General features: G+C 39.9%; 2 protein-coding genes across 3 annotated transcripts in view; one reads left to right on the forward strand and one right to left on the reverse strand.

The window, feature by feature from the left end:
• The window catches only part of adam22 (ADAM metallopeptidase domain 22), a 72,886-nt gene that overhangs the window by 38,496 nt on the left and 6,903 nt on the right, over positions 1 to 27,487 (forward strand). The window contains exons 7-29 of one of the 2 annotated variants that reach the window (XM_063486504.1): positions 9,851 to 9,917; positions 10,006 to 10,082; positions 10,889 to 10,963; positions 12,983 to 13,054; positions 14,063 to 14,229; positions 14,307 to 14,391; positions 15,681 to 15,771; positions 16,434 to 16,485; positions 20,011 to 20,110; positions 20,835 to 20,906; positions 21,116 to 21,208; positions 21,895 to 21,975; positions 22,061 to 22,111; positions 22,214 to 22,277; positions 22,383 to 22,488; positions 22,572 to 22,691; positions 23,027 to 23,195; positions 23,866 to 23,965; positions 24,750 to 24,840; positions 24,952 to 25,005; positions 26,331 to 26,531; positions 26,886 to 26,986; positions 27,222 to 27,288. In XM_063486504.1, coding sequence (XP_063342574.1) covers positions 9,851 to 9,917; positions 10,006 to 10,082; positions 10,889 to 10,963; positions 12,983 to 13,054; positions 14,063 to 14,229; positions 14,307 to 14,391; positions 15,681 to 15,771; positions 16,434 to 16,485; positions 20,011 to 20,110; positions 20,835 to 20,906; positions 21,116 to 21,208; positions 21,895 to 21,975; positions 22,061 to 22,111; positions 22,214 to 22,277; positions 22,383 to 22,488; positions 22,572 to 22,691; positions 23,027 to 23,195; positions 23,866 to 23,965; positions 24,750 to 24,840; positions 24,952 to 25,005; positions 26,331 to 26,531; positions 26,886 to 26,986; positions 27,222 to 27,288 — 2,156 coding nt within the window. The remainder of the gene's footprint in view (positions 1 to 9,850; positions 9,918 to 10,005; positions 10,083 to 10,888; positions 10,964 to 12,982; positions 13,055 to 14,062; positions 14,230 to 14,306; positions 14,392 to 15,680; positions 15,772 to 16,433; positions 16,486 to 20,010; positions 20,111 to 20,834; positions 20,907 to 21,115; positions 21,209 to 21,894; positions 21,976 to 22,060; positions 22,112 to 22,213; positions 22,278 to 22,382; positions 22,489 to 22,571; positions 22,692 to 23,026; positions 23,196 to 23,865; positions 23,966 to 24,749; positions 24,841 to 24,951; positions 25,006 to 26,330; positions 26,532 to 26,885; positions 26,987 to 27,221; positions 27,289 to 27,487) is intronic. The other variant, XM_063486505.1, reaches the window with a different exon arrangement.
• Positions 5,084 to 9,296, reverse strand: cldn12 (claudin 12). Its single transcript, XM_063486508.1, has 3 exons — positions 9,173 to 9,296; positions 7,118 to 7,371; positions 5,084 to 7,019 (listed from the first exon to the last, which is right to left on the reverse strand). The coding sequence occupies exons 2-3, from the start codon at positions 7,334 to 7,336 to the stop codon at positions 6,177 to 6,179; spliced, it is 1,062 nt and encodes a 353-aa protein (XP_063342578.1). The 5' UTR covers positions 7,337 to 7,371; positions 9,173 to 9,296; the 3' UTR covers positions 5,084 to 6,176.

Consider the following 27,487-nt stretch of genomic DNA (forward strand, 5'->3'; position numbering starts at 1 on the left):
CATGAGTTGTACTGCTCAGTCAATGGATCTAAGCATCATCAACTAAAATTCATATGAATCTCTGCTACACTTGACATAACCTTACTTTGACTGTGAAACTGCAGATGATTTTCATGCAATCTTTAAATAACACATAGCTAGCTCAGTTTGTTTTGCAGCAGGTTTCACAATATAAAAAAAAACATAATGTCACGTGTACAGACCCAATATCTGATTTAAAAACATGAGGACTTACATGGAAACTTTAAATCTGCACTATATCAAATTCCACTGAGCAGTCTGAGCAAAAATTCCCCCAAAATGCAAAAGTGACGAGCCTGTTTTGAAAATTTAAGGAGTATAAAATACAGATATTTGTTTAAAAATGTAGGGAGTAGAAGTAAAAAGTAAAAAAAACTACTCAAGTAAAGTACAGATACCTGAAAATTGTAGATACCAGTACTTTGTAGTGTAACAAAGTATTTGTACTTTGTTACTTCTCACCTCTACCGATCTGTGGCCTTTTAAAAATATCATATAAATCAAGTGTATACAGAGTAGTGTGCAGAGTGAACAGAGTAACAGATTTTTGACAGTTGTGGTAGTATTGGTTTTGGCTTGATGTTTTTGGAACGCTGGCTGCATGACAATGCCGGGGACGGCGTTGCCCTCGAGCCCGGCGGTGCCTGTCAGTTTGTCGTTACTGAGCTCTGGATGTCTGCTCCCCTCGGGCAATGCTCCATCGTTTCTCTCCCCGTGGATTCCTTCTTTCTCTGTTTCACTCTCATTATGTCTGTCTATTTGTCTGCTCGGTCTACAAGTCTGCCTCAGACACACAGATGTCTTCTTCAAAACCCTAGATGCCCTCCATGTCCGGTGTGAGATTTAGTGGCTCTTTTACGAGGAGGCTGTCTGCACTGTCATGCACTTGTTACATTAGACAGCATTCACTTATCATCCCTTATTGAACAGCACTGGATGCAAATTTTTTACCCACCTGCAACTATTTGTAGCTTTCCTAAATGTAAAAAAACACAAACAAGAAAACAGGGTTGAAGTGGGCTGTGAGAGTCAGCGTGGCTCCTGTCGGCCATATGGCAAATCCATCTGCCCTTCTTTCACCAAGGCAGAAAAAGTTATGCAGGACATGAGGTAAATGTGTCCTGAACAAGCTGCTCTTGTCACTTTATGTGGCTGAGCCGGAGTTAAAGTGTCTTGTCGTGTTATGTAAATTGTCTCGTATATAAGCTGAAAAGCTAGATCTTCAAGATTAAAGCTCACAAGTGAAGAACGAGCTGTTCCAGCGCAGCACGCAGTTGATAAATCTTGCACTTATTGACTGTTAGTGTCGGCATGAGTGTGTGTGCATGTGTGTGTTTATGTGTGTTCATGTAGGGAAGTTGTGAGGAGGATGTGCGATTGACTCGCATAGACAGAAAACACCATATGTTTAGTCCTCCTGTTTGTGTTTTGTTTTTCTTTTTGGACACCTTGGCAGCTCCACCTGCACCTCGGGGCCACTGTGGCTACACCCAAAAAGCATAATGCTGTGTGTGTGTTTTTTGTTCAATGGTGGAGTGACCATGAGTTCAGGCTGTAGGACATTTCAACTATGAAGCCTAAGCAAAGGCATGACGTGTTTTAAGTGTATGTTACGGTTCAAAAAACTGTTGAAGTCCATAAAGATGTGTGGTTGAGGTTACGTGTCAAGTTCAGGCTCTCCTGAAGGTTTGAATCAATATATTCAGCCTATATTCAGTAATTATAAGTCATATACTCATTTTGATAAGAAGACATCACTTGAAAGATTTGAACATGTTTTTATTGAACATGAGTTATGAAGCATCATAGCAGAGTGGAGTCCCAGCAATGATAAGCAGGAACCCCCTGAAGTCTAGACGGTGGTGGTTGGTAGTGAAGATGAGGAGGAAGTGGCACGAGGCAGGGTGATATAAGAGCAGTGAGGTTTAAAGCGGACAGTGGAGGCTGATTGGCTCACAGAGAGCAGTAAGAAAATGATTGGACCTGAGCAATGATGTCATTATTTGGTGTGACGGCGTGGGAAAGAGGAAGTGATGTAAAAAACACAGACTAGCAGCAGGAATACCCAGGAAAGCAGCCTTTAGTATCCTTCTTCCTCTATGATCCATGAACACACGCTCATAAATTCATCTTCGAGTAGTTTTTCAGTGATTTTCAGGGTGAACCAAATGTGGTAAAGTGTCAACAGACCTGTTTCTGGTAGGAAATTGTCACATTTTGAGGCAACGACGACAAGACTTCATATCAAACCACACGTTTGTGTAAAAGTTACCTCTGAAGCTAATCAGAAACTTCTTTGTACCATTTATGAAGGTACTTTTACCTCGAGACCCACCTATGAGGCCACAAGTTGATTTTAAAGCTCCTTACATAATCCTACATTGTTTAAATAAGTGTTTCTTGGCAATTATGCAGTTTTTGGGAGGTTCAAATTGTAACAATGCTTATTAAAAATCAAACAGAGAAGCACCCATAGTAAAGAAACAAACAAACAAACTGAAAACGGGATTAGAAACACTGAAATAGATCCAGTGCCTGAAATTTTGCAGTCAAATGTTTCCTGTGTTGGAAGTGGTGACCCATCTTGAAAACCCAAGTGGCTATTGGGATTTTTCAAATTAAAGGCTCCAGAAGGACAAACACACTAATTTTGGTGCTTGTTTCCACTTTTGAAAGATTTTCCAGTTGTCTGCTGCACTAGAGGGGATAACTGAAGATGAGGGGGTCGGGTGGTGAAGGATGCAGAGAAAGAAGGGGGTGTGTCAAGTGGCAGGTTTTAGCATGGGGGTGTTTGCATTAGATGCCAAGGGAGAATTTTTTACACTGACAGCACAAGCTGGGAATGACACTCTGTGTGTGTGCTGGAGCTGATGGGATACAAAAAAAGGAGGTGTGTGTGTGTGTGTGTGTGTGTGTGTGTGTGTGTGTGTGTGTGTGTGTGTGTGTGTGTGTGTGTGTGTGTGTGTTGGGGGGGTCTCCCTGTGGCCTGAAGCCATGTTCATGTTACTAAACCTGGACCGGTTCATTCACACATGCAAGGAAAGAGTGAGAAAGAATGAAAGGCGTGTTTATCCCTTCCCACTTTATGTTCATGAGCCAGCGGTCTGTGTCTGAGGTCTCCCATGGCAACCCAGGCCCCACCCCCTGTTTCTTCCCAGCACAGCATATGAAAGCCATCTGTGTCGACCCCTAATCTCCATCAGCACTCGCTCCCTGCTGGGTCTATATGCTGTGTGTGTATGTTTTTGAACTGAGATTACTGGCTGGGAGCGATGATGCCGGGAACAAAGAAAGCATGGCGTTATTACAACAGTTAAATCAGACTTTGGCGCTCTGATAACGATGATTTGTGCTGCGTGTGCGCTACAGATACATGCAAATGCAAACAGATATGCTTATATTCATTAAGGTCTTACTAACCATCAGCCACTAAACCTTGACATAATTTCCAATTATACCTGCTGCAGTGATCACTTCACATGCTTGGTCGACTTACATCAAAAACAAAACGAAAAGCTGTTTTTCTTTTTTGTTAGACTGCTCACTGTCATCTACTTCCTTTGTTAAGACCTATGAACTCGATTATGTCTTAAGTATTTGCTCATACGGCAGGTGACAGTTTACAGCAAATATCATATCCCCCATTGTGCTGTGCAGTAGTGCAAATTTTGGTATAGATCCTACACCAAGTAAATACAGGGCCATTATTGGCAATAATGAAACTTTTAACCCGTAAAAGCTTATGCAGGGGAGAGAAGTATTTCATGATTTATGAGATGAATCATTGTCTGTTTAATGGCACTAAATGACTGTGATTTTTACTTTCCATAATAATTCATTAACACAATAAAATGCATCTTTAAGCTTTCATGTATACTGTAAAAGGGGGTTTTGGAAAGCTGGAACATAAATGTGCCTTCTGTTGTTTAGATGTGCCATAACCTTTAACATGACAGTCAACACAAAAAGGCTAAGATGTAGCGCATGTTTGCAGTATATGTTTTTAATTTAAACAAATATTTATATATAGTAATAATTTATTTAACACTATTCAGTGGACTACACGCTGAACTTAGAGGACAGAAACAAAGTGTCCATCCTGTCGTGCTAGTATTGATCCAATACCGATACCAGAGTTGGTGTCAAAAATTGATATTAAGTGTTAAATTATTATCTTCTGAACAACAAATAAGATTTGACTGCATCTTCTCACATATAAAGGTTGCGTTTCTCTGTTTGTACATATAAACTGAGTTTTGTGCAGACTGTCAGAAAAAACAGTATTTAATTTCCTCTGAATTTTGGTGAAATCTTCTTTTTAATGCGTGTAAACTCTAGAAAGCAGAGTTGATAATGAGATTAGTCTGCCAATGCTGTGCTGGCCATTTTCCCACTCTCCTCTGTTAAGTCATTTATATTCATAAAAAACAAATACATAAATTTTCCCATTTAAACACCACATTGAAACTTTTAAGAAGTGCCAAATAAACCACTTCAGTGTCCTCTGGCGTAATGGGGATTGGGTTGGAGAAGGGGCTTTAACATTTTATGATACATTTGTGTGAATTAAGAACCCGACAGGCTCCTGATTTCTCTCAATTAAAGTGGAAAGAGGAGCCATAACCAGCTGAAATCATGGCTGGGCCACATAAAAAAAAGAAATGCCACAGCAGACAAATGCACATTTTTCCTTTCCTGACACAGCCCTCCTATTTATCCAAGCTTGGGACTGGTACAAGGAGTATACAACCTTGCGTCCCCCCCTTGCTTTCAATTTGGGGAGCTTTTGTATGTTAACCACTATACCACTTTATTACGTACATGTTGCTAGTACTTGGTCCACCCCTCAGTATTGAAAACATTCCTCAGAGATTTTGTTGACTTGATAGCATCACACGATTGCTGCAGGTTTGTCAGCTGCACATCCATGATGCAAATCTTTAACTTTACAGGGTCGTCTTGACCTCGTCTACATGCCTACATGCGCTGAGTTGCTGCCATATGACTGGCTGAATAGATAACTGTGTGAGCTTGCAGCTTGTATAAAAAGAGAAGCACATGATTACAGTGTGATTTATGTTTTATTTAAAACAAAAAGAGTGTAGAAAAGCATGTTTCTTTGACATTTTCACTTTAGAATCACATAAAGATCAGTACTTCATACGCAGGACCTGCAAGAAGGCAACATATGTGGCTTAATCATGACTTACAGCCTTAATCAGTGCTTCCAGCTACATTAGCAAAAGTTTTTTACATTTAGAAAAGAAAAACATCTGTATGTAGGCCTACCACACTAGAGATGTCTTAGTGTTTCTGACAATACAGTAATGTTAACTGCATTTGTACATCAGACTGAACACAGCTAAAAGGTTTATTAGTGGCACCTTTTGATGTTTTTTGACACAAATACCCTGGAAAGGTATGCTCGATCACATGATTAAGTACTATGCAGGAGGCTTTACATTAAAAAAATAGACTCAAGGCTAAAAACATAGGTAAACAAAGGCAATTAAACCAGGCACATTATTGACACACTTAGTGCATTTAACAAAGATATGACAGCTGCTCTTCAAAGTGACAGTTCATTACACAGTTCGTGTTAGAACAAAAACAGGTGAGTTAGTAGTTGTCCATTCAGGACACAGAAGTCAAAGTTAATACAGTCCATAATGCAGTTCAACAGTGATAACAGACAATCCTCATATTGTAAGTTTTACACAAGCAAAGGTCACTTGAAATTAAGGATAAAGTGTCAAGCACAAATGTAACAGAAAATTAGAAAAATCAGGTTGGTCCATTGGCCACTTCAGCAAGTGATAAACTATTATTTAGTGCTCATACTCTGATATAAAAAACAGTGAAACAAGTTTTTTTTTTAAAACAATACTAAACTGAATGCAGTGTTTTAGTTTCGAGGTTAATCTCATCCTTCATGTGGTACCTCCAGGGCTGTTTCTACCGATTCTCATCCTCTCCCATCAGCAGTTCACAGGCCTGGACTGACTAACAGTATTTTTGAAACTATTACTCTTGAAGCTGTAAATAGCTCTCAGGTCATTACCTTTCATCTATCAAACTCTGTTAGTTTTATCAGTGGTGAAATTTATAGAGGTTCATGGACAGAAGTAATGAGGTTATCAGCCTCTCCTCTTTCACTACTCTTGCGTCAGCACAGGAATGTCAATTTCTATTGCCGACATCCGCGAGCGGGTGGAGTAGCGGTGGCCTGTATAGCTGGATGCGTACCCCTGAGAGGGAGCGTAACTCTGTGAGGGGGCATAGCTCTGCGAGGGAGCGTAACTTTGAGAGGGAGCGTAACTTTGAGAGGGGGCGTAGCCGTAGGCGTGATTTCCTTCAACCTCTGATCCATAGCCATTCGGTGCAGAAACCTGAGACACGTACACCTGTGGTGGAGCAGGTGCGATAACGCTCTGCACGTAGCCTTGCGCGGGCACATGTGGTTGGGAGTTAATTACTGTGGGAGGGAAAGTCTGTGGTGGGAAAGGCTGCGGACCATAAACTGAGGCAGGAGAATGTGCGTTGGCAATGAGAGGCTGGGTTGACATGGAGTTGGACGTGGACATGGGCAACCAGAAAGGTGAAGGCAGCTTCTTGCACATACAGTACCACATGAACATCAGCAGTGCGGCTAGCATCAGTCCTCCAGAACAGCCTATAGATACATACACAGCAAAGCCATCAGAGAAGATGTTGGCATATCTGGCGTTCATCTCCTTGGTGCGGAAAAGGAACCACACCGAGGGCGCAATGGGGACTGCACCACCCAGGAAGAAAAACATCCCTGCCACCAGGTGACAACCTGGACTGTTCACCAGGAATCTAACTGTTTTAATGTCCGGTTCAGGCTTGTCTGAGCAGCAACAGGTTTTACACATCCCGGTCATGGACAGCAGCAAGGCTAAAATGCCGAACCCGAGGCCTGTGGGAAGGCAGAACTGCAAAAGCCGCAGATCCAGCTGATCCAACTTGGAGTACCACTGGAAACATAATAATATATAATTAATGCTGGGACTATTATAAACACCTGAGAATTAAAAAACAAAACAAAACATAAGCAGAATAGATGAAGCAATACCTCTGAATCATAGTAGAGGCATCCTGAATAGCCATCCTGCATCACACATTTAGCCCACAGCCCATCATACACACTGATATTCTTGGCATTGCGATTAAAGGTGATGAGTTTCGTTACGCGCCACTGCGGAATTAATGCTGCCACTGCGAGCCCACCTACAGACAAAATGGCAATGATGAAGGCAAAAGCGTTGGTGGCGTGGATGTCCCGGCACGACATGGCTGGTTATTGCTGACAGGGGAGTTTCCGTTTTCCTGGATAAACAGCACAAGAAAGCAGCAACTGATCAGTTTGATGGACACAGAATTCCTGAAAAACGTGGTTATACAAGTTTATCCGAATGGCCCCATTCCTTTATAGAAGCAAGCTAACTGTGCCACACGCTGACCTAGCTATGGGCAACCCCCCTGTATTTCAATTCACCACAGTGTGGTCGACCCAATATCTGCTGTCCCTGAGAAACAATGCTCTCATTTCACCAGCAAACAAAGTGGGAATGACTGGATGACTGAGGCTGCACTGCAGGAGTGTCTATACAGCAGTGCATTACACAGATTACTGTACAGCTGAACAATGAGCAAGGCTCGAACTTTATATGACGCATGCAACAGTGACTGACTCAGGCAATGCAACTTGCAACTGCTTTTTATTTTATCATCTTAAAAAAGAGATTTTATTGCTGCTTTCATCTCATCTCTGAAGGTTATCAGGGTCTAACTGAGTATGTTTAAAGCACTTTATGGGCCAATTCCTTGTGGCATTGATGGTCTAAAAAAATCAAGGTGCAGCCAGGTGCACTAGCTGTTTAAATTACAGGGTCATTCCACCTCAAATCAACACATTTTTTCAACATTTTCTGCTCAACCATCTCTGATCTGCTTCATAATTTTATGGCCAAAGTGAAATAGCTTCATATATCCAAGGCTTTGTTTTGTTTTTTCGTATAGAGAAATTTGAGCTTGAAATTTTAACCTGAATCATAAGACTCCTCCAGGATATTATGAGTACCATCTGGAAACTCAACTAGAAATTTTTCTGTTCGGTTAGGACTATCTATTGATATTTTTGTTTTCTGTGGTACAACTTGCGATATTTGCTCAATTTTCTTCATTTTATGAATAAGAATTTCACATCAAAAAGCATTTCACAAGTTTTCTTTTGTATAACTATATGCAACACATAAATTGTCACCAGGTGTATTTTGGAATGTCATTTTTATTTTTTATTGGTGGATGTTCAAATATGGGACTTCCCAGGACTACACAAAAAATTTCACAGCAATCCTTAATTTATATCAAAATTTTAAACCAAAACATTTTTAGGTGATTTGAGATTAACTGATAGGATATCCTGGCTCAAAACTAGAGGCGGACAGGATTTTACAGTCAGGATGAATGGACTGTGAAGGGTCTTCAAATGTTCTGAACAATAATCATTGTACCTTTCTGACATGTCTCAATAGCATTTTGTTTGACAGTTATTGTTTACTCAGTCGCTATCTTATTGTGTTTTATTAAATGTAACTTTCAAAGTGCCAGCTGTTACAGACCGGTGAATCTAAACTATTTATTCTAGATTATGCTAACGATCAACGTGAGCAGGGTTAATAGCACAGTGATTATTACACCCAAAGCAGTATAATTATACATACAGTACCGACACAGTACTGTATGTATAATTACATACATTGTGGTAGTGAAAAAAGACCTCAACTCTGTAATAACTGGTTAGCAGATAGCACAGTCAGCTAGGCTAATTACCGATACTTTTGCTAGCCGTCAGGCTAGCTCTGTTTGCTCAGACGAATGGAAAGGGCCTGTAAAGTTGTTAATACATGTTAATAACAGTAACAAAAGCCGATCGTTAACATCAAGTGACTCAAAACGAAGAACTTAGTAGAAAATGTGAACTCCGAATTCGCTAACTAATTGTAGCTAGGTGCTACCTCACCTAGCTACAAGCTAAAGAGGTAGCATTACCGCAACCTGATGACACCGATTTGTTTTCATTGTAAAACTCAAATACTTTAACTACATTTACTAAAGGGTACTATACCTTGTTGAGCTACGTTTACAGTGAAGTCGGTAACATCTCAGCGGGTTTCTCCTTTACATACTTGAACACAAACCGAGTCTCGTACAGTAGATCGGAGAGTAAACAGGATGTGCCCTCCGCAGAGCTCGGGGTGTTTCCGCCCTCAGAGCTGACTCACAGGAGGTAAACACTCCCTTTAACTCATGTTCTAAAGTATTTTTATTTATTCATTTATGTCTGTGATTCTTAAAGTATTATGTGGAAACAAAAAACTTAACCACGTGGATGATAAAAAATGAAGCAAATTAAGGGTAGATAAAATGATTAAAAAAAACAAACAAACTACAAATAAAATAAAATAAGGCATAAGAATTCATGTAATCACACTAGGGTGTGTCTATGTGTAATCACCACATACAGGTCATTAATACAGCTAAACCGGAATTCATTTTTCTTTGCTCAGTTTACTTTAATGAACAGAGCTGATTGATATCCTTTGTTCTTATCAGCTTATAATATTTGTAATAATATTTTAGTAAGGTACTACAACTTACCAAGAAGCTCTATCCATTCTCTTTGATGTCACTTCTCTCTCAAGCAGATAAATCAGTCTGTGCACTGAAACTGAAAAGTCACTTGGCTCTGATCTGTCTCGCCGATTAACTGGATAATTATTTTTTCTGTGCATGTGTGTTTTAGGGAGATATTCGCATTCACATGATCTACAAATCTGCTGGTGAAGAGGCAATTAACGATCTCCTTGGTGGTAAGCTGATGGTTGATGTACTGACCAGGCTTCTGATGTGCTCTAATTAATCTTACATACTGAATGTGTGTCTGTCTCTGTTTATAAGGCGCTCTACCAGAACCACCTTTTCCCAGCCCTCCATTTCCAGGGTCAAAAGTTGTGCACAGGAGGAAAAAGAGACAGGTATGAGTCTGCTAAATGGTAAAGCGGTCTGCACTTATGCAGGGTCTTTTCACCTTAGAAGGGTGCTACAAAGTGCTTTAAAATCTGTCTCCCATCCACACACACACACTTACACACTCACACACTAATGGTGGCAGCTTGACTGCCATTGAGAGCTGCTTGAAGTCAGTGTGCTCAAGGATATTTAGGCAGTATAGTAGGAAGAAGGAAGCGCCGGCCCCGGACAGTCCTCTGCCACCTGAACCACAGCTGCTCAGATGGCAGAGGAAAATGATCACCATTAGCAGTGAAGGCGTGCAGATGCTTATATTTTGTGCATGCATGCATGAGTGTAAGACAGAGAGATAATTATGCTACCGAGGCTGTTGTCTTGATTACACTGCTTTCCGTCAATATGTTTTATGTTAATTCATAAAGAGTGTGCTGTTTCCAAGCTTTCCTCCCACTCAACAGCTCTCCAGCCCGCTCTTCTCCTCTTCTCGTCTTCTTCGGTTTCATGAAATATTTATCTTATAAGTAGAGGCTGCTTCCCTCCTCGCCTTTTCTCAGACATAGTCAGGTGTCTGCAGCTGTCTGTTTCTCTGCCCTGAAAGCTGCACTCATATTTACTTTGATTTGGGCTCACAGACAAACCTGGTTTGGCTTTTGCTAAGTTGATGCTCTTTGATTTGTCATTTATTTTTCTTTGAGTCTCGAGTTGACCTTTGTTTTTACTGTACTCTTTTGAAATTGTCCTGAATTTTTTTATTTAGAAAAAGATGGCGTCTGCCTCCCGTTAATATGATAAAACTGTCGTCTCTTTTCAGGCTCCACGTTTGTCACGAAGTGTCGAAGATGAGACCAAATACATCGAGCTGATGGTGATCAATGACCATTTAATGGTAAGCTTATTAGAGACTACAAAAAATAGACATGAATGTGACCTGAAGCCAGAAATCATGTTATGCTGGCCCACTGCCCATAAATCTCTCTAGATTGAAGTGATGCAGGTGTGAAGCGTCACTTTTTATCACGACTGTCTGACTGTCGCATCACAATCAGTCATAGTAGAAAGAGTGCACATCCCTTTTCAATTCTACAGACTTACTTAGAAGATCATAATAAAAATCAGCTGGTGCTTATCAGGTTTAAAATTATTTAATTTCAACCTCAGGTGCACAGCAACACGAAATACTACACAGAGACTGTATTTATTTACTAAAAACACTTTTGTTTGCAATATTGTTGCAGTTCATTGAAGTTTGCGGAAGTCCTTTTATGCATAACTCTCTTGAAGTCATATGAATGCATTTCATGGGTTTGGATTAAAGTCTAGGTTCACAATTGACTCTAGAGTATTTTGGTATAAAGAGGAGTCCATGGTCAACTCAATGACTATAAGTTGCCAAGGCGCCGTCTCTGCAAAACGCCCAAATCATCACTCTTTCACCACTGTGTTTCACAGTTGGTATGAGGTGTTTCTTTGCTGATGTGCTGCTTGGTTTTCTCCAAATGCGGCGCTGTAGTGACAGCCAAACATCTCCACTTTGGTCTCGTCTCTCTAAAGGAGATTCAGCTTTTCAAAACCTAAGCGGTGCTGCCATGTTGTTTTTAGAAAGGAGAGGCTTTCTCCTGGGAACCCTTCCAAACACATCAAGTTCAGTCATCTTTAACATTTAACATACTAACTGAGGCTGTAGATTTAAATTTCTCTGAGCATTAGAAAATCTGATCTTTTGGTTGAATTTGCTGCGTCGTCCACTCCTGGGAAGATTGTGGCATTGTTTTGACGCACACCATGAATGCCTCAGACCAGCAAAGTGCCAAAACTTCTGCTTTTTATAGAGGTGCTCACACTTGGTGATGATCAATTATTAAATTGCATTTGAGTATCAGTACCTGGCTGCTACTTATCGTCTTAATTCCTATGAAGGCAGAAAGGGTGCACTTAGTTTTTCACAGGACTGCGTATCCAAACGATGCGTCAATATTAAGAGTCGTAATAATTCATTTTACATTTTATGCTTCAAAGATGTAAAATACATAAAATACAGCTAAGATGGAAAAGTTTGGACACATATACACTTGTTCTTGTAAATTAATTTTGTGGAAAGATTCATGTGGTCATCCACATAGATAGATATTCATGTAAATCTTGATGTTACCATTTCCAGTAGACAATAGTCAAACAGGGGGTTGCACGGTGGTCCTGTGGTTACCACTGTCACATCACAACAAGAAAGGCCATGGGTTTGAACCTGCTAGTGGGATAAAGATGTTCCGTGTGGCGTTTGCATGTTCTCCCTCTTCTCGTGGACTCCTCCCACAAAGACATGCATGTTAGGTTAATTGTTGACTCTGAATTGCCGTTTGAATGGTTGTCTGCCTCTCCATGTTAGCCCTGATGGCTGGGATGGCTCACCCACCCATATGACCCTGAATTGGACAAGAAGAAGATGGATTGATAAATACTGAAACAGGAAGATATAGTTGAAGCATGTCAGGCTTTGGATTTAAGACATGTATGAAATTAGACTCATTCCATTGTTGGTTTTGCGGTTTCTTGGGTTTTGTTAAAAGAAAACCATCTTTTAAATAGCTCAGAGTCTACAGGAAGCTGGGTGGGCTGAGAGTCAAGGCTGTAAACAAAGTAAGAGCATGCACTTAAAACGCTGCTTTTACTGAGCATGAAAAAAACATTCTGATCAAAACGTGCCCGACTAAGATCCACTGGAATGGAATTTACTTTGTTTTTATATCATAAAAGCAACATTAGGACTGAATCCAATGTGCAGACACAGGCTTCTTCTATACATTTAAATGGCTTAAAGTAAATTTGTTACAGATTATGAAGCCCATTTATATTAATTTATCCTTCTTGTCTCTCTTTCTCTTTGTTTTTTGTTTTTTTCCTTCTACAGTATAAGAAGCACCGGCTTTCCGTCGGGCATACGAACAACAACGCTAAGACAGTGGTCAATATCGCTGACATGGTAAGAACTGTATCGATCCGCTTCTTGGAAAGCTTGCCACAAGCACTCCCAGGTACTGGAGTAGAGCGCATGCTGCACTGATTTCTCATTTAACCAACCTCACTCTCCCCATTTAAAGCCTCTCCTGGCCCATAATATGCCGCGAGCAGCCATTAACCGCCCAGTTATGAGGTTTTCAGATGACTGGATGTCAAAAGCAGTGGTGGCATCCCGACAGCTCAGAGGCAGATTTTCAGTGTTTGATTATTTGTAGCCACGTCTGTGTGTTGTATTACTGAAATCTGAGCTGGGACAGGGTCACGTCTGTAAGCTGAGAGGCTGGTGAAGCTGGAGAAAGGTCGTGCTTTTTGTTGTGCCCTTGAAGATGATCATATGAAGCAGGCTTTATTTAGGAGGCACACATTGATTTCTTTCATCTATGCTAAACACTATAGCATACAGCTGGAAGAAATGTTGGAATAAGAGCTGGAAAAGAAATAACACAACAATGGTCTGGAGCAGGCTTAGTGTCTGAAGGTATTATTGTTCCTTCTGCACTTTTTGCAGCAGTGAACTCTCCACACAGATGCACCAGCAGAGGCAGATAGTTTGAGTTTGTAGGGGCCACATTGGGATTAAATCATGCACACTGACCCCTCCATCCCTGCACTGAGAAACCATTAGCATTTATTTTGAATGCAGACACTTTGCTCTTCTCCGGTGTTTGTCTGGCCCGAGGCACCCACCGATTCGTGTCTTATGAAAGCAAACATTATTATTTACAGCAGAGTTTGCTCCCACTGTGTCCTTCAGACGGTTACCTTTGTTTACTGTCTGTCTGGTTTCTTATGATGTGCCGCAGCTGTCTGGTGGCAGGATCATACTGAGCATTTGATCACTGTCGTATTGAACAGCTGGAGATGCCGATGCTCATGACACATCAAACCGAATATTTTTGCCACTTTCTGTCACACAAGTATTTAAACCTTCTTGCCATTTTTCCTGATATAAAGTTTGCTTTTTCCACAGATTTTCAGGGAACAACTTAATACCCGAATTGTGCTCGTTGCAATGGAAACCTGGTCAGCTGACAACAAATTTAACATTGACGATGACCCCATGGTGACCCTGAAGGAGTTCATGAAGTACAGGAAAGACTTCATCAAGGAGAAATGTGACTCTGTTCACCTCTTCTCGTGAGTATGACACTAAAATGTTTTTTTTCCCTTATACACTCAGCATCTTTTGATAAAACACCCTTTTCTTTCATCAGAGGGAATCGCTTTCATAGCAGTTGGGGTGGAGCTTCCTATATGGGCGGAGTTTGCTCTCTCACCAAAGGAGGGGGCGTCAATGAGGTGAGTAAGAATTAAATAATTTTAAAGTTAAATGATGCAGACAACGTGGAGTTCAATCACAGTCGTCAGTTTACATTGAACACCACCAACACCGACTGTTTTCTCTGATTAAATGAGGGATACAGTGCTGTGCAAAAGTCTTGAACCAACCCTCATTTCTATATTTTGGCATTTTTAACGTGGTCTTGAGCAGTACTTCTTCAGGGTTTTCTTTAGACATTGGCTGCTTTTTCGCCCACTTTCAGACGAATATTTTTTTGTTTGTTTGTTTGTTGTTAAGTCCCTAAACACTGAGCTATGAATCATTCAAGCATTAATAACGGGATGAATCATAGTTGTGTCTACACATAACAAACAACTTAGCAAAGAACCAATTTTAAATGGTGTCTGTAGGCACATGGGTCCATCTAATGGAGTCACCAATCCAATTTTCAATTTTCAATCTAATATGTTCAGTAGAGGTCAAACGAGAGGTACAACAGTGAGTGTCTACAGCCATCTGTAAAAGACGGTGGAGGCTCTGTCATGGTTTGGAGCTGCATTTTAGCCAGTGGTGTTGGAGATCTTGTAAAAATCAATGGAATTATGAGAAAAAGAAAAGTACCATCAGATTTTGAAACTCACTCTCCCCATTTAAAGCCTCAATCCCATCTGGACAATGTCTGATTGGCAATAACTTAAGTTTTCAGCATCTGAATGATCCCAAACACACTGCCAGTGCAGTAAAAGCATACATAGATTAAAAAAACAAAAAAAAAAAACAGACACAGACACACACACACACACACACACACACACACACACACACACACACACACACACACACACACACACACACACACACACACACAGTGGATATCACTATCAGCCATGGATTGGCCCCGGAGCTCAAACCTCAACAAGAAGACTAAAAAAGAAATTTTAAGAGAGTTTGTGTAACAGAGTTCAGGCTGTGTTGAAGAATAAAGTTGATCATAATAAATACTGAAATTCAAGCTTGATAGAACTGTAAATATTTTGTTTTTGCCTTTTTCCTGCACATTTCAGTAAATTGTTGCAGTGTTTTCAGTTTTCCCACCAAAATAAACAGACATGAGGGATGACTCATTTCTTATGCACGGTGCTACATGTCAATACTAAACATGTAATGTCAATTTTCTTTCATTTAGTTAAATTAATTACTGTTTTTTCTGCTTTACAACAAAATTTTCTACAATAAATCAAAGATTCTTGGTCTTTTTTTTTCATTGATTCTCTTCATTCTCTCTTCCTCTGCATTTTTTCTTCAGTATGGGAAAACTAATGAGATGGCCATTACCCTCGCACAGTCTCTTGGACAGAACATTGGCATCTTCTCGGACAAGAAGAGGATCCTAAACGGTAAACCATTAAATCTTAATGATCCCTTCTGTCTTCTCTCACTCTCTTCATGAGATTTAACACTGATTATTATTTGTTATTTTTGTTTTTTGTTTTGTTTTTTGTTGAGGTTTCATCATCTCCATTCTCATATATCTTGTAAATGCACCCCAGAAAAGGAGAGGAGGAATGAATGGCTGGGCATGTGTTACAACCTAATAGAATAATTAACTATACTATCTATAATAATTCATATCTTTATTTTTTCTATACTTACGTCACAGAACAATATTTTTTTGCTTGTTTGCTTTGTGTTTTTAAGTTTTATTTTCTGGACTTTTCTATATATTTATGCATTTACACACATGCAAATGCGTCTAACTTTAACCGTCTCCTGCAATATGAGGCTAACTAGTAAAATATGTGTAAAAAACACATGTAAAGACAAAACCGCATTGTTTTGTCTTTTCATTTTCCCTCTCCAACATTATGTGCTTTTATGTTTTTCTTTTCCAAACCTCCCTAATTTTATTATTACTGTGTCCAGTATTTTACACATCTGTACACTATATATGAATTGCACTTTTTTTGTAAATATTGTCAAAATTCCCCCCTAACAATAATAAAAACACACATTCTTCTTAAAACTCAATTTTGATGATATCACAAATGTATTTTTCCAGGTGAATGCAAGTGTGATGATCGCTGGGCCGGCTGTATCATGGATGACATTGGGTAAGTTCCTTTTGAAAATGCATTTCCTGATCTCATCTCACAGCTGAATTCTTGTCAACTCTCACAGATGCAGATGATTCAGTCTCATCAAAGCATTTTAACAAATTCTGACACAGCATGGAGTTGGATGCAATGTTACCCAGACTACAAGTTGCTTTCGTTCCCTTCCCTGTATGAGTATTTACTTAAATATTGCTATAACTGCAGTTATCAATAAGTGTCATCCTGCCTTGTCAAAGCTATGTGTTTTAATTTGTAAACATAAAGTTTACATGTGTGTCTCTTATGTATTTAAAACCAATTAAATCTCAAATATCAATCTATTTATCCATTTAAATTACATGTATGTCATTCACTGCTGTGTTCTTGTACCTTTATAATTCACCACTAGGGGTCAGTCCAGGTTTAATTTCCAGTTGCTATCTTCTTGTTATATAACATTGAGCATTTTTCTGCATAAAGGCCTTGTGTAATGTCTTATTTGCTTAGATAAGAAAATAGATGATTATAATATTTTTGTGGACTGCACAGGCCTGCTTGGCATCGTGCCACTGTGAGTGTCTGTGTGTGATCTGTGTGTGTGTTGTCTGTGTGTGCGTGTACCTCTCTTCTTAAATACTTCTTACAATTCCCCCCCATCCCGAATGGGACAGCAGGTGAGCTGAAGCTTGCTAGAGCGTTGCTTGTGCTGGTTTTGAACCAAATGGCTGCGTCAGAGGGAGGTTGTCAGTCATCACAACCTTTCCCTTTGTCATCCAAGGGCACTACAGCCACTGTGGCCCCAGCTTCTCATTTTACTTAGATGATTTGAACAAATACAGTTTGATGTCCTGTTTGTAATACACTGGCTGTATTTTTCATGATCACTTTGTAAAATTTCACATACTTAGTGTGTATTTTTCAGTTTTTGGGCAATGTTACTGACTAAATAGCCGATAAATGTCATTGATTTGTTTTTCCCGATTGCCGAGAGGCTTCTTCTCCACCCTGCTGTTTAAAAATTAAAACTTCTCATTACTGATTTTTGTTCATCGTTATCCAGTTGATACAGTCTGCAATGTCATTCTCATCTTAGGTCAATATTTGTCTCATTCCCCTGTAACAACACAACAAGTACACTTCCCAAACACTGAGATCCTGCTCTATTGGCTTGCCTTAATAAACCTCCTCTATTGTCACAAGGTCACATGACAGAGGATAAGCTCTTGTGCTTATTTAAACCTGTCACCTGTGAACAGACCCAAGCAATTTCCCTAAAATTGAGTCAGTGGTATTTCAGACGATTGTATTCAATGAGCAGCCTCTGGCATATCCGCTGACAGAAGTTTATTTTTAATCCCTCAGCACCTGCATGTCTGATCTTCTTCACCTGACTACCTTTAACTAATTTTTTCACAGGATGTATCTCCTCTGTTTGCTTGTGTGTTGCGCGAGTGCGTGTCTGAGTGGATTTGTGTTAAAATACAGACGGGACACAAATTAAAGGAAAGAGAAAAACAAGATAAGTAATGAAGAGACTTCCTCGTTAGATGATTTAATGAGCGCTGTTCAACACTCAAGTCTCTCACAGGTGTTTGCGAAGACAGCAAAACGATTCACATCATTTTCACATTCATTAAATCATTCAGTGACATTTGTACAGTTTTCATCCTGGAAGTGGCCTCTGCCCTTTTATAGGATCAGTCAGAGCAACTTTATGTAGGTTTGCAATATTTGACACATTTCTTTAAGGGGCCAAAGGGTCCCAAAGCTGTGCCAGCAAAGCTCAGGTTTTTCCTTTAATATGTCACCCATCTGTGGGTATGTGTGCTCCTGTGCAGTGTATACAGTAGCTTTTCTTAAGATCTGAAATCCTAACTACACCTTGTATGAACTGAAGTTTCTTAAAAAAAAACCCCACATTTTCCATTAAGGTTAAGTTAGGATTTGGTAGCAGTTAAATTCTGTAGGTTTTTCTGTTTTTATTTCCTTCCTTCTCCTGTGAGAATGGGTGTTGCCATCAGCAAACCGGGTCAAAATATGTATTTCAAAGGGAGCAACCTTAAAGCCTTTAATATTTTTTAATTTAATGAGGCCAGATAGCCTAAAACGCACAGTACCAAGGATAGACAGGCACGACAAAGACTCAAATCCCACTTCACAGTTTTAATGCAGAGATTAAGAAATTAAGAAATGGCTAAGCTGCTGATGAGCGTCCTAATAACCACCAGGTGTTATAAGCTGACTGCAACGGAGCGAAGGAAGGAAGAAGGTTGCTAGCGAAATAGTTTGGTTTTTATAGTGGTCTTTTTATTTATATTTTAAAAATATAATACATATTTTGATCATATTGTGTGCATGCTGTGAAATAAAGAGTGAATAATAGTGTTATTCCATGTGGTACCAACTGGGGAATCACACAAGCATGTTTCTTCTTTGCTTCACCTCATCTTGATGTTTAAAAGGGAATGAAAGCTACAAGATTTCAAGAACAAATCTCGTATAAGAGTCGGGACAACAATGAACCTAATTAATCCCCAAAACTTGCAGAAATATTGTAGTGTACTTCATCCATTACCTCCTCTTTATATAACCATCGTCATCATTGGCGATGGCTTCATTTAGTCACATTACACATGAAACATCAGCCAAAGCCTCTCCCACCCTCGACTCGCTCATTATTGCATTGTCTGGTTTGGCAGGCCTGATGAGCCACTCTAACCTTTTCCTGCAGAATAATCAGGATTAAGGCTAACAGTGCAGAAGAACATAATAATATTTAAGTGCTGCTCACTGTTGGGATAATGCCATTAATGCCTGGCCAGGCATTTTTCAAGCTCTGCTGAGATCGGACACTGAAGTCCGGGTGGATGTGCCATCCAGCTGGACTTTAGCCTTTAATTATAAATGAATTGAAGCAATCACAGTGAGAATTAAAGAGCTGATGACACTCTCAGCAGAGCTTGATTTCTATTCTGAGCAACTCATTAAAAAAATTAGTCAGATATTCTTTTTATTCTTTTGGGGCTTCAGTGTCAAATGATAATGCAATGCCGGCTTAAAAATGACTCAACGATAATATTAGGCTTTTTTTCCAGGACAACGTAAAAACGACACATCTTAGAATCCATTTACAGCCCGCTCATATCTCCGTACGATGTTCACAGAGTCACTTGTGCTAAATGTCTGTCTCCATGTTATTGTAAGGATCTCCTCTGAACTGTGAGTATAGTGAACCTGTCGTAAAACCTCTAATATTTAAAGTGTGTTTTATGTTTGGTAAAAAAAGAAGAAGCAATCTTAAGTATATTAATAAAAAACAGTTCACACTAGTAACTGTAAAATTGTGTAAAACTAAATTGTAATTAAGTAAATGCACGATACAAAGACTGAACGGGTTAAGGTGCTTAAAACTGTGTTTTTTCAGTCTTTTGTTCTTTGGTGTTGGCAGGGAGGAAACCCTCTCACACACACAGTAAAATCTGCACACGCGGTTTGTTTTGTGTCCACGTTAACAGCCCGATGCGTTCTTGTTGTTTTGAACAGTTTTTACCTGCCCAAGAAATTCTCTGACTGCAATGTGGAGGAGTACTATAACTTCTTGAACAGCGGTGGAGGAGCCTGTCTGTTCAACAAACCTCTGAAGGTACATCATACTTTCAACCAAATGCTACATACGTATATAATATTTACTGGCAAGTTCATTAGGTATGCCTTGCTAGTATCAGGGTGGACCCTCTTTTGCCTTCAGATCTGCTTTAATTCTTCACGACATCGATTCAACAAGGTCCTGGAAACATTCCTCAGAGATTTTGGTCCATATTCAAATGATAGCATAACTCAGATGCTGCAGATTTAATCAGCTGCACATCCATGATGTGAATCGCCCGTTCCATTACATTCAGCTCTGTGATATGGTGTGTTATCCAGCTGAATGAAGTAATCAGAGATGCTCTTTTGCATACCTTGGTTGTAACAAGTAGTTATTTGAGTTACTGTTCCCTTCCTGTCAGCTGGAAGCAGTCTGATCATTGACCTCTGACATCAAACAAGGAATTTTTGTCCTGCTGTTCACTGGAGATTTTGTCTTTTTTTGACCATTCTCTGTAAACCCCAGAGATGGTTGTGCAGGAAAATGCCAGTAGATTGGGAGCTGTTAAAGCTCCATGCCACGTTTAAAGTTGCTGGAATCGCCTTTATTCTAATGCTCGGGTTAAATTTCAGCAGGTCTTCTAGACCATGTCTACATGTAGTGAGCTTCAGTCATGTGATTGGCTGATTAGATATTTGTGTCAACAAGCAGGTGAACAAGTATACCCAATGAAGTAGCTGGTGAGTGAATATATTAATTTAGCTCTTTATTCACTCAGCTGTTAGACCCTCCAGAATGCGGCAATGGCTTTGTGGAGCCAGGAGAGGAGTGTGACTGCGGAAGCCCAGCGGTGAGTTAAACATCCACGGATGAATGAAAAATACACAGATATATATACTGAAGGCTTAACCTTTATGATCATCCAAGGTCAAAGAGATGAGTTACAGCAAAATAAACAATCAAATAAAAATGGTTAACATCTGAAGCAGTGAAGTAAAGTCATTGGAGAAATTAAGGCAAAGAATAAACTGTGTTGAGAAAAGTTTTTCTTCCTTTCAGGAATGTGCGAAAGAAGGAGAGAACTGCTGCAAGAACTGCACCCTGACTCAGGGCTCTGTTTGCAGCAATGGACTCTGCTGCAACAACTGCCAGGTACTAAACCGGACAAGCTGCTCGTGTCAGGGTCTGAGTGGGCAAAACACAGGCCGTATTTAATGAGGGTATAAGCAGCTAACAAAAAAAATTGTGCTGCTGTAGAATTTGACACTTTGGAAACAGTAGCAGGTTTTAAGTGGTTTTTATCTAAACATACTGATCTTTATAAACAGATATGGAGCTGCAGAGTATGGTGGATTTTTGGTTTAGTCACATTCAAGCAGGGTTTGGTTGCATGCAGACAAACAGTCCATGTGGAGAGCAGAAGCTGAAATACTATTAGCTACGATCTGATGGGGATTTAGTTTTAAATCAGCTTTTCAAAAATGTATCTGTGTAAAATCTAACAGTGACTGACAAAACAGGAAGTGTTGAACTAGATATCCTTTTTCCTACATTGGAAGCACTGAAAAAATGGCTGTGGTCTCCGGGGATTATGCCACTTTCAGGCACTCCTCCGATACTGAAACTGAAACGGAAACTATTTAGGACCATTAAATCCTACAAGAAAAGATATGGACATAGTTCACATTGATGGGGTGTGTTTTAGCTGTGAATGGGCAGACTTGTCACACACTTTACTTTATGATGGCAAAAAAATTTTGACTTTTTGTTTTTTCTGCCGGACATGGAATGAAATACAAAACCTTTTCCGATTTAATTTGTCTTGTGTGCTGCTACAGATGGAGTTCAGGGGAGTTGTGTGCAGAGATGCGGTGAATGACTGTGACATCCCGGAAATCTGCTCGGGCAATTCCAGCCAGGTGAGCACGGATTTTTCCTCCTAAACATCTGCTCATACTTAGATTTGCATCACTGTATTTTTGAGGCTTTCTCTATTTTTTGCAGTGTCCACCAAATGTGCACAAGATGGATGGTTACACATGTGAAAAAGACCAAGTAGGATGTTGATGAGTTTTATGTGATCTTGCATTAAAATGTTTAAAAACCTCTCAGCTGATTGGCATGCACTTTGTTAAGAATCACCTTGTTTGCCTGTAGGGTCGCTGCTTCAGTGGAAGGTGCAAAACCAAAGACAGACAGTGCAAGTTCATTTGGGGAGAAAGTAGGTGTTTTCTCTAATGTCCATTCCAACGAAAGGAGATCTAGAGGAGCTGCACAGAAAACACCCTCGTATTATTCTCCTTAAAATTGCTTGTGTTTCCCTCAGAGGCAACAGCAGCTGACAAGTTCTGCTACGAGAAGCTTAACATCGAAGGGACAGAAAAAGGCAACTGTGGAAAAGACAAGGACACGTGGATCCAGTGTAACAAGCAGTAAGCCAGTCGTCTGTGCCTCCTGTGGAGCTCTGGGTTACTTTCCTCTCCTGCTGATATGTGTTTGCACCTTTTGTGTTCAGGGATGTTCACTGTGGCTATCTGCTGTGCTCCAACATCTCTCCTGCTCCACGACTGGGAGAGCTGCAGGGAGGGCTGACTTCATTCTCTGTAGCCCAACACAGTGCCTCTTTGGACTGCAGGTAGCCAGAAGAACAAAAAAGAAAACACCTAAAACAGTCTAGAATGATCATTTGTGATCTGTGTTTAGTCTATGGAATACTATTGTTTGTGCAACATTGAAGGAGGAATGCTCTTAAAAAAATCTCCTCGCTTGTTGCTCTCTCAGTTGTTTACAAAGCACATAACTCTAGCATCTAGTAAATCCTTCATTGATTGTTAGAGACCCACCGTGCCAGGAAAACTGCATTCTTCTAAACATCACAGATGAACTAAGAAACACCAGCCTGCACATCACGCCACGTTTACTGCAAGCCAACATAGCCTTTCAAGTCACTCAGTCTTGTTTGCTCTTCAGTGGCGCTCACGTGGTGATCGACGGAGATATAGACCTGGGATACGTCGAGGACGGGACGGCCTGCGGCACAGACAGCATCTGCTTCAACCACAAATGTCTCCCCATCCAGCAGTTCAACTTCAGCACCTGCCCAGGGACGACTGACAAGGCCATTTGCTCTGGAAATGGGGTACACGCCAACAGCGAACTCATACACCAACGCCTAGAATTGATCCAATCAGCTAAGGGTGTTTAGAGAGGTTGAGATTGGGGTGATATTAACTCTCAGATAAGATAAAATAATACAAGAAATACTTTATTTATCCCACATCTGGGAAATTCCCTTGCCACAATCTGCCACAATTGGGCACTAGAGTCATACTGACAGTTCTCTTTCATTAACTACATCAGGATTTTTATAACCAGGTAGAAAAAACTGAGCTGTACTGTTGAAATTGCACATCTTAGGGATTAAATGTGTCTGTTTACCATAACAGAGAGAGATGTTCCACTGGTCTGGGCCAAAATGTAAAATAAGTTTGGCATATAATATAATATAATATAATATAATATAATATAATTGCTCTTTTCAATATTTAATTAACAAGGTTATTTTAAAATAAATGTCGGTGTGTTTCCCACTTATAGTATTTGGGAAGTATCTGTTTAGCTGCTGTCGGGGTTTTCTTTTTATTTTAATGTTTTGATGCCTGATTGGGGACTTGAAATAAGTTGAGAAACATAAAGACTTGAGTCACCAGATTTTGTGGTTGCAATCAGACCAACTTGAATTTTGACCCATAAAGTGCCCATAACAGACTTCGACTAATATCTAATTATGTTACATTTTCATCCTGTAGGTTTGCAGCAATGAGCTGAAGTGTGTGTGTAACCGGGGCTGGACAGGAGAGGATTGTAGCTTCATGTTTCCTGTGGCCAAAACCACAGCCTCTGTTTCAGGTAGACATTTTATCCGCCCTCTGCACCTGTTACACCTGTTCCTGCCTCTGTCTCTACATCACATTTTCCCTCCAGTCATATTTCAGGGCTGCTCTGCACACCTGTCCCTCTGTAAACCCCCACCCCTCTTCCCAACCTGCTACACCCGTTTCATTTCTTTCTTTATTGTCCTTCCACTTCACCACAGATATGTCATCCTTTTCTTTCTTTTTGTTGCTTTTCAATTGTCTTTTAATTTTTGTTATTTTTGGGGGCTCACGTCTGCTCATTAAACCTGCTGCATTTGTATTCACTGAACCTTGCATGTCATTCTTTTTGTTTGTCATTATTTTCACACTCATTCTTTGTCGACAGGCCGATGTCTTTGACGGAGTGATTTGAGGTCAGATTTAGGTTCCTTTTTCATTGTGTTTGTCTTGTCTTTAATGTCATTTCCCGCTCCTCCTCGTCTTGTCTCACTCCAACTTCAGTCCCATCACAGTTAGATAATTACAGCCCTCATTCAATTGAGAAGCAAGCAGTTTTTATTGTTACCCTGAATGGGAAGCGCTTGTAGGTTCCCCCTCAGAGTAGCGTTGGAGGGTGACCGAGGTTTTGGTGGTTTTTTTCTCCCGTGTCTTCCTGATGAACTTTTCCTGCTAAATGTTCTGTGTTTTTGTGCTCTGCTGCACTGTTTTGTGGTTTGTGTATCCTCATGTGTCTGCATTGTTCCAGATACAAGAGACACACACATCTCAGTTAATACACATTTGGCTTCCCACTCTACTCTCTTCCTCTGTCTCAGGTATCAACAGCACTAACATCATCATCGGGGCTATTGCGGGCTCTATCCTCTTCCTCGCCCTAATACTGGCTGTAACAGCCTGGTGCTACAAGTGAGTCTACACATAGTTTGTGCATGTCTGATGATGAGTGATGAGTGAAAATAATAATAAATAAAAGTATTAACTTTCTGGATTGTTATAAGATTGCTGTTTTCTTTACAGGAGCTACAAGCAGAAATGCTACATCGAGTCTGAGGTTCACCGGAGATTCTGCCGGTTTGCACACTTTAACATGTTTTTCTTACTCTGTTATTTAAAGCGTGACTCTAAAGTGCATGGCAGAGCTGCAGCTTGTTTGAGTGTGTTATTGTTCTCTGAGTAACTTTTTCTTTTCTTGTTTTGTTTTGTTTTTTTGCAAAGACCACAAAACCTGTAGTTAATACTCAGTCGTTTCTTTGTGCTCAAATGATCCAAAACCCGGAGCAAGATCTTAAATACAAATCTGCAGCGAGACCCTGAGGAAATCTGAAATATCCTCGCCCTGCATAATAACAAAAATGACCAAAAATGTTTTCTAATCTGCTACAAGTAATCGTCTTGCATTTAAATGTCATCTACATGAAGTTATATAATCAAAAGGAAAACTAAATATCAAATGTAAAAATATGCATTATGAGGGCCGTGAGTCTGTGGTGGGCCCCGATCGTACTGCATGTGGCTCCAGCAGGCGATTTACAATAACAAAGTTTTAAATCAAAAGACTTGTAATTCACTTTTTTAGCATAATTTATAACATTTATAGATGGATAAATTTTACTCTTAAGAGCTTGGAAAAGAAGGCAGATTGACTTCTTCAGCTTTGTAAAGATGGGTTTGTGAAGTTGTTTCATTGATTTTTACAATTCTAAAACAACTGGCAAGAAATAAACCCCCGCTGGGGTCTGTCTCCTATATAGAAGAAACCAAACGGCCACTCCACAAACGTCCTTCTTCCTTTATATACATTTTATGGACATCCTTCATTTATTTGTATGACCTATTTTCATCGTTGGCAAGAAAAAGTTGTAAGAAAGTGACGAATATCAGGTCACAAAAAGTTGTTTTGAAAATTACCTTCAACAAGCCAATTATTAATGAGGTCAGAAATCGTTTACATTTGGGTTTTTTGTACCACTTCTTAAACTAAAAAGCAAGAAGTAGCCAAAACACTCTTTGCATATTTATATTGCCAGAAAAGTCTTTGAAATGCTTATGAGTGTTTTTATTATAGAAAATAGAGAAAACATATATATAAAAAACATTTTTCCCTCAGCCAAAATTTTTAGACATGAGAGCATAATGATGTTAGCCAACTGGACTGAGCTAGAACAAAAATAGGGAGAAATGTAAATGGGGGCTCTTAGTGCAAGCTTAGTGCAATAACTGAACAGCTAATTACATCATGAAAAATGCAAAGCAGTCACCAGAGTAGAAGAAAGCAAAATGTGGCACAGATCATAAATGGACTATAAAAAGCTTTTAATTAAAATATATGCAGGTGGCTGTTTCCTGTCATGGTGTTCATTTCTGCAGCATCTAAATGAATTCTTCTGTACTTCCAGGCAAATGCCTCCAGGTGACTATGTCACAAAACCTGGGGATGCAGATTCATTTTACAGCGACATGCCTCCGGGTGTAAGCACAAACTCGGGCTGCAGCTCCAAGAAGAGGTCAGCCTGCCTGTTGCACCTGCAGATTTGCACCCCGTCCTTCACTCCCTCCATCCCATCCATTTCTCAGAACCGCTCACTGTTTGCCTTCAGGTGTGCCATCTCACCATCACTCATTCATTTGCTGGCAAGTGTGTGCGTGTGCATCACCGGTGTAGATGAGCTCAACGTGTTTTCGTGCTTTCATTAGGTGTCTTACCTTTTTCTGGAAATGACCAAAATGCAGAAACTTGTGAGCATTTTGGCAGTTTTGCACCAAGTGCTTTCATCTCATGTCATATTCATCTGTCATGATATGTTTTCATGGCTCATAATGATGACATGGCATCTTCATCTTCTGATTCATTTACCTCAGCCTCATTTTAGCCTCATTTGCAGCAGACTTGCAGCATCTTAGGAAGACGTTACTGAACTTTTTTTTTTTTGTCCATGCTTCATGTGATCTAGATCTAATGGCCTGTCCCACTCGTGGAGTGAGAGAATTCCAGATGCCAAACACATCACTGACATCTGTGAAAATGGGCGACCAAGAAGCAACTCGTGGCAAGGTAAGTTGTGCTTTTTTTTGTTTCTCGGGATGAAAGAAAATGAATGTGTCTGTTCCCTCCAGCATAGGGACAGGAAAACAGTGAAAGAATCTAACTCACGTTCTGATCTTTAGGCTAAATTCAAACCACAACTAACAAACCAATTGTAGCCCTTCTCATACGCTTTTTCATTATCATCCCATTAAATATTTAGCACGTGAATCTAAATGTGCACTTCTGTTTTGTTTGTCTTCAGGAAACCTTAGCGGTAATCGTAAGAAACTGAAAGGAAAGAAGTTCCGTGCTCGCTCGAACTCCACAGAGTAAGTAATATTTGGGAAACTGATTAAGTTGTGATGTCAGTGAACGCTCTACTTGCAGATAGAGAGACACCGTAGTAAAAAACACTAATGTATCAGGATCTGTTAAAGAATCAAGCTGACATTATCTTTATAATTTTCATTCTTTATTTTAGTAAATCTCACAAAAAGACCAAAACCAACAGGTTTTAGGGAAAAGGAG

This window comes from Pelmatolapia mariae, linkage group LG10_11 (genome assembly GCF_036321145.2).
Source record: "Pelmatolapia mariae isolate MD_Pm_ZW linkage group LG10_11, Pm_UMD_F_2, whole genome shotgun sequence".
Lineage (NCBI taxonomy): Eukaryota > Metazoa > Chordata > Actinopteri > Cichliformes > Cichlidae > Pelmatolapia > Pelmatolapia mariae.

Bases quoted from the DNA above. Each gene is read 5' to 3' on its own strand.
- cldn12 (XM_063486508.1), bottom strand. From the start codon at position 7,336: ATGTCGTGCCGGGACATCCACGCCACCAACGCTTTTGCCTTCATCATT. The intron at 7,020-7,117 runs GTATTGCTTCAT...TTATGTTTCCAG, and splicing joins GCCTCTACTATGATTCAGAG to TGGTACTCCAAGTTGGATCA.